This window comes from Mustelus asterias, chromosome 21 (genome assembly GCF_964213995.1).
Source record: "Mustelus asterias chromosome 21, sMusAst1.hap1.1, whole genome shotgun sequence".
In the NCBI taxonomy this organism is placed as follows: Eukaryota; Metazoa; Chordata; class Chondrichthyes; order Carcharhiniformes; family Triakidae; genus Mustelus; species Mustelus asterias.
In genome coordinates, this window is record NC_135821.1 from 46,293,978 (window position 1) to 46,315,790 (window position 21,813).

The following is a 21,813-nucleotide window of genomic DNA, read 5'->3' on the forward strand; positions in this document are numbered from 1 at the left end:
CAGTTTGATTGGCAACTCCAAGTATTTGCAATGTCGTAGTTTGGATGATGAGTTTCAATGCTTCTTTTGGGAAGCTATGAAAGGGCGTTAAATGTAATGAAAGTTTTTGTACAATTAGTGTGTTTTCTTCAAAAAAAATTGAAGAACATTGTTTTACCTCATCTCAGCATGAATCCTGAGGTCTGCCCAGGGTAGATACTGGATGAGTTGACATGGTAGATTTAAGGGAAAGGGTGGTAGGCAGGGGATATTGAATAGCACAAATTTGGCATAGGGACATAGGAAGGGTACATGGTTGGCATAGGGAGCTATAAAAGGCATAGGGGTGGTTTGTTGGCAAAGGTTGGCATGGAGTGTATAAGGGGTCATGGGGATTGGGTGGCAAAACTTGACGTGAAGTGTATAAGGAGTCATTGGGGTGGATGGGCAGGCATGAGGTGGCATGGGTTGGCATAGGTAGGGTAGGGAGAATGTGTGGGGTGGTTAGAAGGAAATGAGGGATGCTGGGCTGTTTATATATTTTTTTAAAGAAAAACGTTGACACAGTCCTGATGTACTGACCTTCCGCGCATCCTGCCTCTGTACCCAGCCGTCTCCAGCCTCTGATACCTTCCCCCACTGCCCAGGCCAAAAATTCAACCTTCCAGGGCACTTTCTCCCAGGTCAGGTTTGTGGAGTTGGGAATTGTCCTGACTCTTAGCTCCCACCCTGGGTGCGAAAATTCAGGTCTATATATTGTGTGTCGTACCTGGATGATGTGCAGAGATGACACATATCAGGCTGTACATGTGAATAAAAGTTTATTACAAAAACTTTTAAAAACATCTGCAGGCACCAGCTTACTTACATTTTCTTTCCCTTCATAATCACACCTGTAGCGTTGCTAGGAGCACACAGCACAGAAAAGGGTCAACAAACACATAAAATTATACATTGAACAATTGAACACAATCTACAGAATACCATTGTTTCACTGATTTAGTGAGAATACCTTGGCTTTCTTCTTAAGCGATGCAATGGAAATGTTTTGTTGGTTCAGACTTGCTTTTGGATGATCTCTTCATTAGTACAGAGTACTAAACATTGTTTTTCACGTCATATACAGCAATCAGTCCTCAGCCTGGTATGTTGTCTGTGTAACATATACCAATCAACACACAGCTTGATGCATATCTATTCTGAAATATCTGACAGCCTGGGATAAATCTCTCAGAGGTATTTCAGTCGTGAGATAAGATGAATTGTTCCAGGTGATGTCTCTATGACCACGTTAGGGCGGAATTCTCCAGAGCCCCCGCCGGCAGGTTCAATGACGGACAGACGTGGGGTGGGGCGGGGGGGGGGGGGGGGGGGGTGCTGGCGGGGGGAAGAATTTAGGAGACCGAACAATTGGTTTCACACCGGCATGAATTTTCCACGCGATCTTCCATTGGTGCCATCTTGGCAGATCGGGAAACTCTCTGGAGGCATCCCATTAACGGAATGCAAATGAAGGCACGACCACCCACACCCGATCCTCCACAATGCTAGCAAACTCCTATTCATAGACTACAGCTCAGCCTTTAACACCATTATTCCTACCAGACTCATCTCCAAACTCCGTGTCCTGGGGCTTGGCTCCTCCCTCTGCAACTAGATCCTAGACTTCCTAACCCACAGACCACAGTCAGTAAAGATAGGCAACAACACCTCCATGATCATCCTCAAAACCGGTGCTCCGCAAGGCCGTGTCCTCAGCCCCTTACTATACTCATAGACCTATGACTGTGTAGCCAAATTCCCCTCCAACTCAATTTTCAAGTTTGCTGATGATACCACCGTTGTGGGTCGGATCTCAAACAATGATGAGACACAGTACAGGAAAGAGATAGAGAATCTGGTGAACTGGTGTGACAACAATAATCTCTCCCTCAATGTCAACAAAATGGAGGAGATTGTCATCGACTTCAGGAAGCGTAGTAGAGAACATGCCCTGTCTACATAAATGGGACGAAGTAGAAATGGTCGAGAGCTTCAAGTTTTTAGGTGTCCAGATCACCAACAACCTATCCTGGTCCCTCCATGCAGATGCTATAGTTAAGAAAGCCCATCAATGCCTCTACTTTCTTAGGAGACTAAGGAAATTTGGCATGTCCGCTACAACTCTCACCAACCTCTACAGATACACCATTCTCTCTGAGTCGTGAATGAAGCCCAGTCCAACACTCAAGCTAGCCTCCCATCCATTGACACTGTCTACACTTCCTGCTGCCTTGGGAGAGCTACCAGCATAATAAAGGACCCCATGCACCCCAGACATACTCCCTTCCACCTTCTTCTTCTCATTCCAGAGTAGATGCTGCCATTTCAACACTTAAGGACTTTCAAGAGCCTCATTTAAACAGTGAGCACCACTGCTTAAAACAGGGTCACTGACGGGATAGGGAACATGGACTGGAGCTACTATTCTAATTTAAGGCTCTCTTTGTTTAGTTTTTCCATGCACACTCGGTTGAGTGTGTGTACTGCAGACATGTTTGCATGTGCTCGACCCGAAAACCAGGCTTTCCAATTCTACAATTGCTTCTCCTTCTGTGAAGATGAGATAATACACAAAATCAGATTTGATGTGGACATGGAGTGCCATAGATGGAAATTCAAATCCCTTTCTCAGCACATGAAGTGGCCAAAACACATACCAAGAAGACTATCACTTTCTGCCATAAATCATTTGAATCATTAAATAAAGGCCAGGAATCAATGGGTATTAGGGGAAAAACTCTCTGCTGGTTGGAGTCATACCTGGTACAGAGGAAGGTGGTTGTGGTTGTGGAGAGTCAGTCATCTCAGCTCCAGGATATCTCTGCAGGAGTCCCTCAGGGTAGTGTCCTAGGCCCAACAATCTTCAGCTGCTTCATCAATGACCTTCCCTCCGTCATAAGGTCAGAAATGGGGATGTTCGTCGATGACTGCACAATGTTCAGCACCATTTGCGACTCCTCAGATATTGAAGCAGTCCATGTTCGAATGCAACAAGATCTGGATAATATCCAGGCTTGGGCTGACAAGTGGCAAGTAATAAGTCACACCACACACATGCCAGGCAATGACCATCGCCAATGAGAGACACTCTAACCACCACCCCTTGACATTCAATGGTGTTACCATCACTGAATCCCCCACTGTCAACATCCTTGGGATTACCATTGACCAGAAATTCAACTGGACTCACCACATAAACACAGAGGCTACAAGAGGAGGTCAGAGGATCGGAACACTGTGGCGAGTAACTCACCACCAGACTCCCCAAAGCCTATCCACCATCTGCAAGGCACAAGAAAAGAGTGTGATGGAATACTCCCCACTTTCCTGGATGGATGCAGCTCCAACAACACTCAAGAAACTTGACACATCCAGGACAAAGTAGCCTGCCTGATTGGCATCACATCTTCAAACATCTCCTTCCACCACCGACACTCAGTAGCAGAAGTGTACATGGACTGCAGTGTTTCAAGAAGGCAGCTCACCTCCACCTTCTCGAGGGCAACTAGGGACGGGCAATAAATGCTGGTCAGTGACACCCGTGTCCCACGAATGATTAAAAAAAAGGACTTATATTTTCATTTATTTATATCAAGTCATATTTTTACTTTTTAAAGATGATTTTTATGTGAAGTCACTGCTGTGAGTACAAGTGCCATTCAGAGTCTAAACGGAAAAGGCAGCGGGTTTTCACGGCTGATAGTTAAATGTTTTAGGGTGGGCACACAAAATGTCACAGGCCATTTACAGCATCTCTTCTCCACAAGCCAAAAACACAAGTTTAATGTGTAGAAATTTTACATAAGGCTGAAATGCTCCAATGTCGGACAACCCCACCACCACTACCAGTGAGAACGGAAATTTTGGTGCTCAGCCAAAACTCCATTTACTGCAGCGGGACTGGAAATTCCCGGCCGCTGTCGAGGGTCAGAGAGTTCCAGCCATAGTTTCTGATGTTAACTATATTGTCAGGAAGATGCACACAGGCCAGAGATGGGTTCGGGAAGATTTGGGAGTGTGTCAATCCAAGCTACATAACTCCCAGCAGCGAAGAAGGTGTTCAAATCATACTGAGCAATGTTCTGTTGCCTTTCCAAAATGTCCAACCCTGAACAGGACCTTGAACTGGGGTCAGGTAAAGTGTGGCGCAAATGTACAAGATTATCTTTGTCCTCCCCAAGCCTTTATTTTTAATATAGACAGCAGCTTAAAGGGGTGAAATTGAAAGAAAGGTTGTGGCAATCCAAGAGTGGATTGAAGTTAAAGTGAATATGTTGCCAGAATTTTTAATCTACTACTTTTCTCATCCATGATGGGAACTGACATTTCTGTTTGTGTTTATGCCATGTGGTTGTTATAATATTTAATTATGTTATTTATGCACCAGTTAATAAAGCAATTATAAGGGCACACAATATTTCAGTCTATTAGGAACTGATTGATCATTTTTTTCTTATGTGCCATTAATAACAAAGGTCACTTCAATTTAATGCATTCACTTTAATTATTAGCAGATGATGGCAGATTGAGTAATGAAATAGCTGTTTACTCTGGTGTTTCCAGTGGTGTTTTCTATTTAAAATCACTACAGTGCTGAAGGAAGTCATTTGGCCCATTGAGCCTGCACCATTCTACCCAGGCTCTTTCTCTGTAATGCCACGTATTTAACCTGCTAGCCCCCCCGACACCTTAGCATGGCAATTAACCTAACCTGCACATCTTTGCCACCGTGGCAACTTAGCATGGCCAATCAACCTAACCTGCACACCTTTGGACTGAGGGAGGAAACCAGAGCACCCAGAGGAAACCTACACAGACACGGGGAGAACGTGCAAACTCCACCCAGTCACCAGCGGCCGGAATTGAACTCAGGTCTCTGGTGCTGTGAGGCAGCAGCGCTTACCTCTGTGCCACCGTGCCACCCCTAAAGTAGCATCATAATTTTCACATCAGATGCTTCTTTCACTGCTCCAACACTTTGGAAGCACAGTTAAAAATAGCGGCTGTAATTCTCCGGCTGTTTATGTCCCGCCACTGCTGCAAGCAAGGACAGAGAATTTGGCGTTCAGCCAAATCTCCGTTCACTTCAGCGGGACCAAAGAAACGGCCGGAGAATCCCAGCCAGCATCTTCTGTACCTGTGAGCATCTCTACTTGTCTCTCCATAGTCCTTGACATGGTCAATCACACCATGCTCATCCAATCATCTTCACTGAGTTGTGCAGTTTGGTGAGAGTGCCTCACTTGGTTCCACTTTCATCTATCTGACCATAACCAGAGTATGTTCTGCAATGGCTTATCTTCCTGAACCTGCACCATCACATGTCGCATTCCATAAGGATCTGTCCTTCTCCCCCTCCCTCTTCCTGATTTAAGAAATGACTTGAGATCAGTTTCCACACGTACATCGATGACATCTAGCTTTAGCTGTCCGCAACATCTTGTCTCCTCAACTCCCTTTGAATTGTCAGATTGCTTGTGTGATGTCCAATTTTTCAATTTCTGATGAGTCACCATTTTGCAACAGTGTGAAGATTTTTTTCAAAATAATTTACGGGATGTGGACTTCGCTGGCGAGGCCAGCATTTATTACCCATCCCAAGTTTCCTTTGAGAGGGTGACGGTGAGCTGACTCCTTGAACCGTTGCTGTCTATGTGGTGTAGGTATACCTGGATTATGGTTAGGCAGGGAGCTGCAGGATTTTGACCCAGCGCCAGTGAAGGAATAGCGATATATTTCCAGATCAGGATGTTGAGTGACTTGGAGGTCAGCTTCCAAGTGGTGGTGTTCCCATGTGTCTCAGAACTTAAGAACAGAAGAACTAGGAGCAGGAATAGGCCATCTGGCCCCTTGAGCCTACTCCACCATTCAATAAGTTCATTGCTGATCTTTTCATGGACTCAGCTCCACTTACCCGCCACTCACCATGACCCTTAATTCGTTTACTGTTCAAAAAATGTATCTATCCTTGCCTTAAAAACATTCAATAAAGTAGCCTCAAGTGCTTCACTGGGCAGGGAATTCCACAGATTCACAACACTTTGGGTGACGAAGTTCCTCCTCAACTCAGTCCTAAATCTGCTCCCCCTTACTTTGAGGCCATGCCCCCTAGTACTCGTTTCACCTGCCAGTGGAAACAACTTCCCTGCTTCTATCTTATCTATTCCCTTTGTAATCTTATGTGTTTTTATCAGAACTCCCCTCATTCTTCTGAATTCCAATGAGTATAGTCCCAGTCTACTCAGTTTCTCCTCATAAACCAACTGTTTCAACTCCGGAATCAACCTAGTGAATCTCCTCTGCACCCCCTCCAGTACCAGTATATCCTTTCTCAAGTAAGGAGACCAAAACTGTACACAGTACTCCAGGTGTGGCCTCACCAGCACCTTATACAGCTGCAACATAATCTCACTGTTTTTAAACTCCATCCCTCTAGCAATGAGGAACAAAATTCCATTTGCCTTCTTAATTACCTGCTGCACCTGCAATCAATTTTTTGTGATTAATGCACAAGAACACCCAGGTCGTTCTGCACAGCAGTATTTAAATAATAGTTCATTTTGCTGTTATTCCTACCAAAATGGATGACCTCATATTTACCAACATCTGCCACACCCTTGCCCACTCACTCAGACCATCTATATCCCCTTGCAGACTTTCAGCGTCCTCTGCACACTTTGCTCTGCCACTTATCTGAGTGTCATCTGCAAATTTTAACACACTACACTTGTTCCCCAACTCCAAATTATCTCGGTAAATCGTAAACAAAAACATTTGCTAATTAAAGTTTTTAAAGTTTATTTATTAGTCACAAGTAGGCTTACATTAACACTGCAATGAAGTTACTGTGAAATTCCCTTAGTCGCCACACTCCGGCATCTGTTCGGGTCAATGCACCTAACCAACACGTCCTTCATACTGTGGGAGAAAACCGGAGCACCTGGAGGAAACCCACGCAGACACAGGTAGAACGTGCAAACACCACATAGACAATGACTCAAGCCAGGAATCAAACCCGGGTCCCTGGCGCTGTGAGGGAGCAGTGCTAACCGCTTTGCCACTGTGCGGCCCCTAATCACTCATCCAGTCTGCTAATCGCTTTTTGGCTTGTCGTCCTGTTTTGCCTGTTAACACATAATTGAAGCGTTCTATCATGTTAAAGGCAATATATAAATGCTGTTGAATAAGACTTTCTTAGGGTAAGTTATTTTCTGAAAAAAAATTGATTTGATTTATTGATGTCACATGTGTTCGTATATCGTGAAAAGTATTTTTTTTTGTGCGCTATACAGACAAAGCATACCGTACATAGAGAAGGAAAGGAGTGACTGCAAAACGTAGTGTTACAGTCATAGCTAGGGTGTAAAGAAAGATCAACTTAATGCGACGTAGGTTCATTTAAAAGTCTGTTGGCAGCAACGAAGAAGCTGTTTTTGAGTCGGTTGGTACGTGATCTCAGACTTTTGTATCTCTTTCCCGACGGAAGAAGGTGGAAGAGAGTATGTCCGGGGTGTGTGGGATCCTTGATTATGTTGGCTGCTTTGCCGAGGCAGCGGGAATGTAGACACTGTCAATGGGTGGGAGGCTGGTTTGAGTGATGGACTGGGCTTCATTCACGACCCTTTGTAGTTTCTTGCAGCCTTGAACAGAGCAGGACATACCAAGCTGTGATACAACTGGAAAGAACGCTTTCTATGTTGCATCTGTTAAGGTTGGTGAGAGTCTTGGCGGACATGCCAAATTTCCTTAGTCTACTGAGAAAGTAGAGGCGTTGGTGGGCTTTCGTAACTATAATGTCTGCATGGAGTGACCAGGACAGGTTGTTTGTGATCTGGACACCTAAAAACTTGAAGCTCTCAACCCTTTCTACTTCATCCCCATTGATATAGACAGGGGGCATATTCTCCACTACGCTTCTTCAAGTGTGGTTATATCGAGCCTCATCATCTTCCAGCATCTCCTCAAAACACCTTAAAGTCATTGAACTGCAGTGATTTGTTCTGTTAGCAAAATTCAGAATTTTCTTTCACTCTGCATATGTTGCAAACAGCAGTGAGAATTGACCAGTGGATCTGTGTTTTTCTTTAGCATTAATTAATGAGAAACTACGTGCTCTGCATCTTTAATGTACATTTGGAACAAGAGAAGGGACAGCTGAGTCTTTTCATCCAAAGGATGGCACCTCTGACAATGTAGCACTTCCTCAATACTGCACTGCAATATCAGCCTGCATTGCATACACAGGTTTCTGAGCTTGGTCTCCAAACTACAACCTTCTAACACTGGGACAGAAATATTGCTGACTGAGGAACGTGGATGTGAAGGCTGTTACATTGGTTGGTATTTTCCAGCCTTTGGCTGGTCTGGCACATTTTCTGCCCGCTTGTGGCAATTCCCACCAGCCAAAGCTCCATTGGCTTCGAGCCAGACTGGAAGATCACAGCCATTGTATCTCCCTGATAAAATGTTGTCACATGTGTTATGATGCAGAGATGGTTTTTCCCTCTCTTCGATTTTGGAACCATTCAAAGGGATATATCTTGCCTCGTAATCTTGTACGATTGTGTGTGAGGTCGCAGGAAGTTATTGGTTTTGGTAAATTAAAGCAGGATCTGACAATCTCTCTCATGAACAATTTACAGAACTTTACTTTTTAAGCTAGTGACAAACTTATTCAAACAATTAACTAACTGAATAAAATCCCAAAAGAATGTTGTTTGAATACTACAAGACTCATTAGGAAACATTAGAATAAATCATTACAGAATTTAGTCACACTCAAGCAAAATACAAACAGGTGTCTTTGGAAATATGATCTTTCTTCAATGGTGCTCACGTCTGGAACACTTTCTGGGTTGGTATCTCTCTCTATTCTGAGGGTGGTCTTATAAAGACATACATGAAACTGCAGGATTTACATGAGAGTCTCACCTGCCCTCCTTCTGACACAAGAGGTGGCAAGCATACTCTGACAGTTACCCCCTCTTGCCCGGGTTTATATACCTGGGATTACCTCACAGCATTCATAGAAATCATAGAAACCCTACAGTGCAGAAGGAGGCCATTCGGCCCATCGAGTCTGCACCGACCACAATCCCACCCAGGCCCTACCCCCACATATTTACCCGCTAATCCCTCTAACCTACGCATCCCAGGATTCTAAGGGGCAATTTTTAACCTGGCCAATCAACCTAACCTGCACATCTTTGGATGTGGGAGGAAACTGGAGCACCCGGAGGAAACCGGAGCACCCGGAGGAAACCCACGCAGACACGAGGGGAATGTGCAAACTCCACACAGACAGTGACCCGAGCCGGGAATCGAACCCGGGACCCTGGAGCTGTGAAGCAGCAGCGCTAACCACTGTGCTATCGTGCCGCCCAATCCTGCAATCTGAGTGGCTAGAGGCTGTCAACAACAACTCAGATTTTAATTTCCATTGGTTCTGAGGCTCTGCGTGCTTGCTTTAAACTCATTGGTCCAATTCAAAGGCCTGTTTTTGTTAGGTTGGAACTCTGACTGACTGCTAGGCTTTGAACAAAGTTGCAAAAATAGGCTCCCGCAGCCTGCGCCCTGCAATTTAAAATCCACGCACAGAGACCTGCTTTTTAAAGAGACAATGCTTTATGATTTCTTCTTTTCGTTTTAGCATTTCTTTTCACTTTTTACATTTGTCAAACACCACATTTTTAACCTTATATATGCAACTTCATAACACATAGTAGAAGAATAATTTGGAGAATTGGGGTGAATGACATTCCAACATGGGATTGTGATGGGTGATTTCTCTCAGGGTTGATTAAAGGAATTTCTCAAAATTGGAAATATTTGCAAAACAAAGAATTAATTGATTGAATGAGGAATGTGTGGCCAGGGCAAAAGGAAGATGATTAATCTTCCGAGTGGGTCCTGAATGTGAACTCGAACAGCACGAGATGTATGACAGGTTGCTCTATTCATCTCTAAATCTTTTGTGCGAATTTCTTTGGATGTAGCTTGCTATTAATTTTATAGAAATATAGAATCCCTACTGTGCAAAAGGAGGCCATTTGGCCCATTCAGTCAGCAGCAACAAGAATCCCATCCAGGCCCTATCCCCTTAACCCCACATATTAATCCTGTTAGTCACGCTGATGCTAAGGGGCAATGGCCAGTCAACTTAACCTGCACATCTTTGCTAACCACTGTTGCCACTATGCCGCCCTAACTCTACACAGTGACTCAAGGCCAGAATTTAACGGTTGTAAATCTAGGGATATGGCAATAATCTGTTTTCTGGAGAAAAGTCTGCTGCTAGAATTGTTTGGCTAACATTACTAAAAATACATGAGTGCTAGCTTATTTAAAACTCAGCTGAACAGTCTTCTTGACAGCTCACTCCATTATATTTCTGATCTAACAATACAATTTTAACGCTATTCTTTGAGTTTATGTGGGTAATTTTAAATGCTTCCTTTCCACCCCTCCAAAGACAGATGAGAGAGGGTCAAGGAAGAGGGGCATTCAATTTGGAGATATGAAACCTAATCCAAGTCTGCCGTGACATTCGGTTTTTTTAACTAAAGGGGTAATACTTTTACAGAGGGGTGATACTCTGAAGAGGCAGGTCTATAATTATAATATTAAATAACAATCTGTTCATCAGATCTTTGCGCCTCAGAGGCAAAACTTCAAGGGGAAAAGGTAAAAGAAGGAGAACCATTAGATGTACTGAAGGCTCCAGCTCTTTCAGGATGTTTTACCCTAATGCCCCCACTTTAGCTCACCTGCTTCTGAAACCCTCACCCATGCTTTTGTTACCTTTGGACTTGACAGGTGGAAAATATCAATAGTCATGAATGAAAACTTATCCAAAACTGGGGCGGCATGGTGGCACATTAGTTAGCACTGCTGCCTCACAGCGCCAGGGTCCTGGGTTTGATTCCCGGCTTGGGTGACCGTGCAGAGTCTGCATGTTCTCCCCATGTCTGCGTGGGTTTCCTTCGGGTGCTCTGGTTTCCTCACACAGTCCGAAGGACGTGCTGGTTAGGCGCATTAGCCATGCTAAATTCTCCCTCAGTGTACCCGAACAGGCGTCGGATGTGACAACTAGGGGATTTTCACAAGAACTTCATTGCAATGTTAATGTAAGCCTACTTGTGACACTAATAAATGAACTTTGAACTTTAACCCTGCTGTCCATATCCTAAGTCCCACTCATCTGTGACTCCTGTGCGCACTGCCCCATGTTGCCTCCCTGTCCTCCACTATCTCAATGTTAAATTCTATGAGATAGGTCTCACAGAAAAGCTGATGTGGTCAGCAGAGAGGAAAAGGCTGTGAGTCCTCTGTGAGCTTCCAGGCAGAATGCAAGAGGGAAGATTCAGTCTCTGGTTGAAGAGATATTTTTTGTGGAACTCCAAAGACTCTGGAAGGTTTGCCCTTGTGAGGCCCAGAGGAAAAATCACTGGAGTGAGCCTTGCTACTGTTCAGAACTCTTCAATAACTGAAGGAAGCAACTTCTGGCAGCCACTCAACATTATGACTTGGTGAAATGGAGAGAGGGGAACCCATTGGAAGCTGGGAATGACTGTGGACTGTGACAATCATTTTGAGACACGTATTTATATCATGTTCCTTGTGAAGTGAATGTTTTAAATTTCATCTCTGATTACGGTGCCGATTTGTCTGCTCCAGACATTCCACCTGCTGAGAATGAAGAAGAATAATTGCTTCTAGTTATTGGAGTGTCTGTCTCAATCTGAGTCAATGCAGTTTTGTTTATTTTTTGGGTTGTCACCTGGGGATTCAGAGTCGCATTCAATTAGGTTGATTGACAAGAGCACGTTGTATGCTAATGGAGGGAGCTAGACTTACAGAGGAAAACATGCAAGCAGTTCTGCTTGGATTTGCAAAGAGCAGCAGCTATTCTTTCTCTCTGGAGATTGAAGTCTGGGACCTGCTTGAAAATAGGTATCTCTCTCCGGAGGGGTTTTGGAGGCTTGAAGACAAGCAGCCTGCTTACCAGCACGTAAGCCTGTTGTTTGCCAACTGATTTTGAAGAGGAGTTTACATAGAGTCATAGAGGTTTTCAGCATGGAAACAGGCCCATGCTGCCCTTTTTTTTAAAACCCCGAAGCTAGTCCCAATTGCCTGCATTTGGCCCATATCCTTCTATGCCCATTTTACCCATGTAACTGTCTAAATGCTTTCTGAAAGACAAAATTGTAGCTGCCTCTACTACTGCCTCTGGCAGCTTGTTCCAGACACTCACCACCTTATATTTCACCACCACACTTATAAGGAATATTGCTTAAATTGGAGCTAATAGAGATAGGCTGGCAGTTAAAAATGATATCTTGTCATGTTTAAGTACTTCAGTTGGTAAAAGTTATGCCACTTCTTTTTTTGTAATAGTTAAACTGTATTGTTAAATAAAGTTTGTTTTGATAAAAGCTTTATGCTGAGTCTATAGAATCACCCCTGGAGTGAAACAACTTATCCTCTCATCAATGCCAAAAACAAAAATAGTTGGGGTGTTGCCTGACTTCATGAAATACCTTGCAGTTTCTGAACTGGTCTTTAACAGGACTGTTTCCCATAAAGACTATAATCCTGTGGAGTATATGCTGTAAAGTATGTGTATGTGGCATGGGGTTATGTGTCACATTAAAACATTAAAGAGTGTTACCTTTTCTGTAATTTGAAGTATTAGGTGCCTATTAGGTCCATGTTGCTTTCAGTTTGTTTGTTACAGTAAAAAATCTTGAAATCTAGTCGTGCAATTCCTTTAAATTGATCGCTTGGAATTCAAGTATCTTAATAAAATTGTTATTGGTCTCTGTGGGATCGTAATGTGTTTATGAATTGTTAAGTTAAGAGGGTGCAGAAATGGAAGGTTTTCATCTAAATCTCGATCTCCAGTTTTTTTTGCAGTTTCTCCAGAAAGATCCGCATGTTCCACGAATGAATAAAAAAAGGGCATATTTATTTTAAAGTCGGATCATATCTCCTCCCTTTATGCATTCTTTATTTTAAGTTAAGCAGAGCAGATTTTCATGGTGCAGCCTCTCTTCATAGTTCAACAACATCACAAGGCTTCTATTTGATCTTTTTTCCACTGGAAGTTGCCTTTCTCTTTTAGTCTGTTAAACATCAGTGTTGCTTTCCTGAGGTCAGTGGATCTGTTTTCACATTCCAACATTTTGTTTGCCCTTCCAGCTGCCATGAGAGATTAACAGAAGCAGAATTCACAGGCGGGATTCTCCCAAAAGAATTCTAAGTGCCAAATTCATATAAAAACGGGAGTAAATCCCGCTGGCCTTTACAGCGGGATTTTCAAAATGAATCTCCCAAACTCACTGTGCATCACTGGGTGCCCAAGCATGAATCATGCTAAAACTCAGTGGACGGGGCCTATTCTCGCTGGAGAGGCCGGCAGCGTAGCGCTGAGTGCGCCACTGCGCGTGCACTGATCTGTCACCACCGAGATCGGCACATGTGCAGTAACCGCGCACTGCCGGCCTCCTGATCACTGGCCAGCCCCACGACACCGCACCGCAGGCCTCCCGGACGTGTGCGGGCCAGCCCCCAACCCATCCCCCGACATGACGACTCAATCTCTTCCCTCCCGTCCCCCTCTCTGGCAGTCCCCCCTCTGATCGCCCCCCCCATTAGGTCCCGCCCCACCCCCCTCCCCCTAGTCCAGCCTCCTTGGCACTGCCCGATGTCTGGTGGGCAACACCAAGGGGCCCACTGGGCTTTGCCAGGGGGCCAGGCTGGCATTGCCAAGCTAGCAATGCCGGTGGAACCCCCCTTAACCCCAACCTCTTTGCCCACCTTCACTCCCGCGGGATCAGGCTGCCAGCTCCCTGCTAGTGGAGAGATGTTGTAAACCCCACTGGAGTGAAAGATTCCAGGCCGGGGGATGGGGGTGGGGGCACCCTAGCGGGCCCGGAGACTTCAGTCCCGGGCCCACTAATGCTATGCTAATGGAAATTTACATAATTTATTCAGCTCCATGCCGATTTCTGGCCTCCCAGTTTACTACCCTGCTTGAGCAGCACAGCGCAGGAGGCTGGGAGAATCCCCCATCCCCCAACCCCCCCACAAATTTGGTAAAAAGAAATTGGATAATGCCTGAAAAAAACTAGTTATTTAAAAAAGCCTAGCTCACCAATAAGGGAGGGCAATTAGAACCCATGACGTTCGGGAAACAGGTACATTTGACTCATCAAATATAAACCAGTGCTCTTTAGCAGCAGTGTATATTTGATGAGTCAAATGGTCTGTTTCTGTGCTGCACATTCTACAATTCAATAAAGAGCCACAATTTATTCCAAATATAAAATCAGAGCCATGTATAACTGAAGTTCTAATTATAGGGTAACAAGGTTTACCTGAATCAGTGTTTTGCTGGATTCATCCCACCATCTTGGGATCAATTAGGATAAGTGCACCCTGCTGGTTGTCAGGAGCAGCCAGATGTTGACGAATTTCAGTATTTTCTAATAAATGAGAAGGATCGTGCTCCCCATTTTCAAACACTAGCTGTTCCTGCTGAATGGCATCGATTCAAGCTACAATGTCAGGTTTCTCTGTGGCTTCATGCAATTCAGCAGAAAGTTGAGGTAAAATTGCTTGGCCTAACTGACAATATCCTGCACGTCGCTTTCTTGTCCACGAGCTGAAATCAGGCCAATTCTTTGTAAATTAAGTTATAATATATTCAGAAGGCCAGATGTCTTGGTATACTGAGGACAATCGCAAATTTAAAAATCTCATCCTGATGTCCTCACCAACTGTTTTTGGCCCACTGAGATTTTCTGTTTGAAGGGGAGAGAAGGAGGGAGATTGTGGTCCCAACAGATGAATCTTATCTTATCTTGTGTTATGGACTGGGAATCGGGTCAACCTCGGGTAGATTGTGGGCAGAGGGTGGAGGATATTGAAGCATCTCCATTTTGTAGTCCGGGCCTAACTTAAGCCAAGATGCTCATTTTAAATCGTCTTGAATATGACCCCATGATGACTTCTTCCATGTAAATACATTTTTCCATTTTACTTTCAGAGATAGAACAGGGAACCTGCAGCGATCCTGGAACTCCAGCCCATGGGAGGCGAGAGGGCAATAGATTCCTTCATGGTGACGTTTTGAGATTTGAATGCTTGCCTGCTTTTGAACTTGTTGGCCAAAAGTCCATTACCTGCCAGAAGAATAACCAATGGTCGGCCAAGAAACCAAGCTGCGTCTGTAAGTAGTCTGAAGCAATCATTGTCTTTCTTTTCTAGTTATTAAAATATCTACAGGATGGTGTGCGTGTGTGTGTGTGTATATCAATAAAATATATGTTCTTGCTTTGACCTCTGTGTGTGTTGAAGATTAAATTCCAACTTCATTTTGCTCCCTCCTGCTACTGACCTCGACTGGATTGTCAGAGGCGAATCTGTATTGTACTCTTCAAGGATGGCAGCTGACTAAAAATGAGCAATCATAGACTCCCTGCAGTGCAGAAGGAGGCCATTCAGCCCATTGAGCCTGTACCGACAACAATCCCACTCAGGCCCTGTCCCTGTAACCCCATACATTTACCCTGCTAATCCCCCTGACACTAAGGGTCGATTTAGTATGGCCCTTCCACCTAACCTGCACGTCTTTGGACTGTGGGAGGAAACCGGAGCACCCGGAGGAAACCCACGCAGACATGGGGAGAACGTGCAAACTCCACACAGACGGTGACCCAAGCCGGGAATCGAACCGGGGTCCCCGGAGCTATGAGATAGCAGTGCTAATGAATCCAAGTGTCATTTTTTGCTGTCAGTGCGTGGGCCTTCTGGGGAATGCATTGGATCCTGTTTGAAGTTAACTGTCTGTCCCTCGCAAAGGTCTTTTTATACAGCTCACAGAGGAATTCGGACTAAATCTCAGATTTTCTGCCAGAGACTGAAGGCGAGATTCTCTGATCTCATCTGTGCCCCGCTGCAAGTGTGAATGGAGAATTTGGCGTTCCAACCAAAATTCTATTCAAATTCAGCAGCACTGGAGTATCCCAGCTGTGAACGAGGATGGAGAGTTTTGGCTTATCTCAGGGCAGGAAGATGGAAAGCGTGACAAGAAAACTGGGAGACTACAAAATAATATTGCTACTTGTAAGAGGGTTGAACAATGCGCCCTGCAGCATTTCTTTCAGGATCAACCTGAAGTCAGTTGTCCTCCAAGGCAAACCATTCGGGCATTGCAAGGCTTTCATCCATCAAAGGATAACTGAGGTCCTGAGGGAAATTATTCTGAACCTCTATCGTTCACTATTGCATTCAGTTTTGGCCACCCACACTTGACAAAGGATATGAGAGTCCGGGTGAGGATAAAGCAGAGATTTACCAGAATGGTTCTAGGGATAAGTGACTTCAGGCTCGAAGATTTGGTTGGAAAAGCTTGGGTTTGTTCTTCATGGAGCAAAGGAGATTGAGGGGAGATCTGATAGAGACGTACAAGATTATGGCAGGTTTAGACAAGGTAGACAAAGAAAAGCTGTTTTTATTAACTGATGCTACAAAATGGAGGGGAGACAGTTTTCAGGTTTTGGACAAGCGATGAAGGAGTAATGTAAGGAAGGACTTTGTACTGCAACTAATGTTTACGTTAGACCTGGAACTTCATTTCTCGCAGGGGTTGGAAACAGAGCGATTAATGATTTTGAAAGGATATTGGATAGTGTGAGTGAAATAAACTTGTAGGGCTGGGGGAATAGAGTGGGGAATAGGATTGGCTGGATTGCTCTTTGGAGAATCCACACGGGCACAAAGTGGGGGGTGGGGGGGTGGAATTTTCCTGTCCCGCCCTTTTAAAAGGATTTGAGTTGCTGTGTAATTTAATAATACTTCAGAAGCATTGAAGCTACTGGAGTTGGAGCCAGGAAAACATTGGAAAGGACTCAACAAAATGGCTGCGGTGTTGCTGATGCTGATCATAGAATCATAGAAACCCTACAGTGCAGAAGGAGGCCATCTGGCCCATCGAGTCTGCACCGACCACAATCCCACCCAGGCCCTATCCCCACATATTTCTACCCGCTAATCCTTCTAACCTACACATCCCAGGACTCTAAGGGGCAATTTTTAACCTGGCCAATCAACTTAACCCGCACATCTTTGGACTGTGGGAGGAAACCGGAGCACCCGGTGGAAACCCACGCAGACACGAGGAGAATGTGCAAACTCCACACAGAGAGTGACCCAAGCCAGGAATCGAACCCGGGACCCTGGAGCTGTGAAGCAGCAGTGCTAACCGCTGTGAAGCAGCAGTGCTAACCACTGTGCTACCACTGTGTCACCAAGAAATTGATTTCACTCAGGCAGAATGAAAACATAATGCAATCTTCAGAGTCAGTGGCAGAGACATAGAGCCTGGGAATCGTAGCAGGCAGGGTCGACCTCGGACAGGATTTTTCAGTTTTGAGGCGAGCGCGGCCCTAAAATCCCACCCAACAAACTGAATGGTTTCCTCTTCTTCCTTCATGAGTCTACGGCTCTCCAGCATCATAAACAGTAGGATGTCACCCAAAACCTTCTATGAAATGACAACTTTGATGCTTGTGGTCCGGGTTGGTACATTAGACAATGAAATACGTAAGAGGCAGGCAGTGCAGGAATCTGCCGGGAATGTGACACTTTTACACAGGCCTCGCCCCCCCCTCCCCGCCAATTCCCCACCCCCCATTCCCCACCCCTCCCAGGCTGTCATACATGATGACTGTCACTTGCAACAGCTCTGTCATGTCCCCAGGAATAATGGCATTTTGACCTTCACATCATGAATGTCTAGAACCATACTGCACATGGTTATAAATCAATCTTGACTTTTCATTCATGAAATTCTAGGCACATGCTATATTTGTGAGCATATTATATTTTGAAAATTAGGGTAGTTTCGCTCATTTCCTGCACAGAGTCTGAAACTGTCTGTACCTTTCAGCTGAAGTAGCTTGATATGAAGTTCAAGATGATTTCAATGCAATGTACTCAAAATGACTACTGTGCCATTTCAGTGGCATTTTTAAAAGGATTTGAGTTGCTCTGTCATTTAATAATATTTCAGAAGCATTGAGGTTACTGGAGTTGGAGCCAGGAAAACTTTGGAAAGGACTCAACGAAATGGCTGCAGTTTTGCTGATGCTGATCAGTACAAAATATTGTGTCATCAAGAAATTGATATCACTCAGGCAAAATGAAAACATAATGCAATCTTCAGAGTCATTGGCAGAGACGTAGGACCTGGTGGTATACAAGGGGCAGCTGACTCCATGCTTGTGAATGATACTGACGAGGGTTAGCTAAGAGGCGTACCTGTGGTTTTTGTTATATCTGTCTTAGAATGGGGCTTGGAACTGAGTATTAAGGGAAATAGGGTGGAGGACCTTGGAAGAATATAGAATTAGGTGGGAGGAGGGCTATTAAAAGTTGGTGGCAAAGTGGTCATTGAGCAAATTAACCAATTGCGGTGGTGGTTTTTGACTGACTAGATAAGCGATACAGGGTTTTGTGGGTGCAAACGAGGGAGTGGGAGCAGTGACAGTGTGTTTATTTTTCCAAGAATAGAAAGGAAAAGGGAGAAGGTTTAGAGGTGGGGATGTATCTGTAAAAGAAATAAAGAAATATTTGGAATTGCACCTGTGAGCAATCATAGGTGGCATGGTGGCACAGTGGTTAGCACTGCTGCCTCACAGGGCCAGGGACCCGGGTTCAATTCCTGCCTCGGGTGACTGTCTGTGTGGAGTTTACACATTCTCCCCGTGTCTGTGTGGGTTTCCTCCCACACTCCAAAGATGTGCGGATTAGGTTGATTGGCCATGCTAAATTGCCCCTTAGTATCAGGGAGATTAGCAGGATAAATGTACGTGGTTACAGGGATGGAGCCTGGATGGGGTTATGGTCGGTGCAGGCTCAAAGGGCTGAATGGTCTCTTTCTGCACTGTCGGGATTCTATGACCTGGGAAGTGGCAAGGTCTTGTGTGGTCTTGGTAAATGGTGACAGACATTAATGGACCTGATGAACTTTAAAGCCATTTACTCTGCACAGCAGACTCTGAAATGTAACTACTTAGCATGGAGTAGAAAATTGCGGTGACATATTTATTTTTAGTGGGTTTTTTTTCCCTGCTCAAACATCACTGGCTGCCAGCTGTCATCTCATTTCAGCTGACTGAATATTTCAGTGTACATGACAATAACAATTTTAATCCAATCAATCCTTGGCTTAGCAGTTTGCTATTTAGCAAATGGCAGCTAAGATCCTCAATTGTTGTATGAAAATGCACATGTATTCTCCAAAGTCTCATTATGCATTCATTTAAGTGCCCTTTGTAGTTCAGTATTAAATTACTGTAATATTTTATTCTATTTTCAGTCTCGTGCTTCTTCAATTTTACAACTCCATCTGGTGTTCTGCTATCCCCCAACTACCCAGAGGATTACGGCAACCATATGCATTGTGTATGGCTGATTATCGCGAAGCAGGAAAGCAGGATTCACCTGGCCTTCAACGATTTTGACGTTGAGCCACAGTTTGACTTTGTCTCTGTGAAGGATGGGTTAAACCCTGAGTCGCCCGTCTTGGGAACTTACTCTGGAAACAAAGTCCCTTCTCCCTTGACCAGCAGTGGCCACGTATCGCGGTTAGAATTCCTGACGGATCACTCCACAGCTGCTCGAGGATTTAACATCACTTTCACAAGTAAGTAGGAGTCATCCATCTTTTTCCTTCCCTTCCTTTGTCCTCCAGGCATCTCACTTGAGCACGTTACATGAAAATCGATTGGAGAAATCTATCACAACAGGTGTGTAAGAATAACAATGTTCATCAAAATCAAGCAATCAGTACCATTGCCCCTCTCAGATGTTGATGAATCGAGTCACTCGTTTAAAAAAGCAAGCACACAGAAGATGCCAATACCGCAACTAAAGTCTTGATATTAATGGGAAGGTGGCAAGAGGGCAAGTACCCAACAAGCACAGCACCATGGAGGTCTGCTGAATTTAAGGGCAAGGCCCATTACAATCTTTTAGCTTGATTTCCTCTTTGATGGCCAGTGAAATCGACAGGCCAAGAGGAAACTCCCATGTTCCACTCTTTATTTTGTTTTTGGTACGGTGGTATTAAAAAGTGAAGGATAATCGGTGTATTTTACTTCCTGGTTTGCTATCTGTGAGGATACTTCAGTGCGATTGGCTGTTGACCCTGCTTGTTGACTTAATTTGCTGTTGCTGGAGATTCCCATGCCTTGGCACCAAATTCAAATTGATGTCTGGAAAAGGGAAATTCCATCGGCGATTGGCTGTTGACCCTGCTTGCTGACTTAATTTGCTGTTGCTGGAGATTCCCATGCCTTGGCACCAAATTCAAATTGATGTCTGGAAAAGGGAAATTCCATCGGCAATTGGGAGGGAAGCAAGCCGCTGATTGAGTTCGAGGTCAACAGTCATGGCAGGGGGAAAGAAAGAGGTCATGATCAGTAGACGAGAGGCCAAAGATTGCCTGTTAAGGAGCCTTATAAATTCCCTCAGAGCCAGTCATTCCCACCTTTATTTCACTGGTGGTTTTTCTGAACCCTGGAAATTCACATGGCATCAATTAAATTGAAATCAAGATCCCGATAGGAGTGAGAGGCTGATTTAAATATGCTAATGAATTGTCTTATGGTGGGGGGTTGGTGTGGGTGGTGTTCTTTAGGGATTCATACAAGAACCACTGTTTTTCTTAATTTACGTTCATGATCTGGACTTAAAAATAAGTAACTCAATCGGGTTAGAGACCAGGCCAAAAACCCCAAAGTATATAAAACAGTTAGCCTAGACCCCAAACTTTGCACTTGATTTTGACAATAGGGTGAGCATAAGGTGTTTTGCTCCAGGTATGATTCCATTGACACACCGGGATGCTTTTAAGAAAAAACTTTTACCAATCAAAATACATAAACATGACAAAGTATAATTCTGAATAGCTATCAATCTATATTATTCCAATTTAAAGCCAGATCCCCACAGACAGAAACCCTTCATCAGAATTATTCAGCACAAAAAACAAGCATTCTCATGCGGTGCTAGATTTCTAGCCTTTTAACAATCTGGACAGAGATCAAGACAGCAGTTTCCAAAGAAGCAGCAACGCTTCAGAGAAGTAAGCCTAGGCTCTGGTAGTTCCCAGTCCCCATACTTCAGAGGGGGGGAAATGAGAGGCACTGCGCTCTCCCAACTCAAAAGTGGCATTTAACCTTGAATTTTCTGTGTAAGCCAGCTCCACCCAGTCATATAACCCTACCTGTCAATCAACCTTATCAAGTCCTACTCTGCAGAACCCCAAGGGAAATCTCACAAATAACAACCCTGCATTCATCCAGATTTAAACAAACATTGTAGCAATTCAGATCAATTATGTTGCTGCAGTATCAATACAGGACGTCGGTTATAGACATAATGATAATAAAATAAAATTCGAAAACAGATCCTACACAAGAAACCTAACAGCTACATTCCTTAAAGGCACAATATCCTCACAATAGCAACATTTTGCAACTGATCCCAAATTGGCGGGTATAGGTAACACTGAGAAATAATGCAAACATAATACAAGGGAACAGTAGAAGATTTGCACTGGGCAGTTTAATAGAAAATGATTAAATAGCTGATTGTCTTTAAACTGGTTCCATTAGGAGATTCTTGAAATTCCTTAAATACCAATCCTCACTCCCCTTTCTTTCATCATCTACATCTTGTCCCTTGGTGACATCATCCATGGATATGAGGTTATTTTCCACA

General features: G+C 44.2%; 1 protein-coding gene across 1 annotated transcript in view; it reads left to right on the forward strand.

Moving 5' to 3' along the window:
• Nucleotides 1-21,813, forward strand: part of csmd2 (CUB and Sushi multiple domains 2) — a 1,866,499-nt gene that overhangs the window by 1,303,021 nt on the left and 541,665 nt on the right. The window contains exons 13-14 of the mRNA XM_078237109.1: nucleotides 15,071-15,253; nucleotides 19,406-19,732. Coding sequence (XP_078093235.1) covers nucleotides 15,071-15,253; nucleotides 19,406-19,732 — 510 coding nt within the window. The remainder of the gene's footprint in view (nucleotides 1-15,070; nucleotides 15,254-19,405; nucleotides 19,733-21,813) is intronic.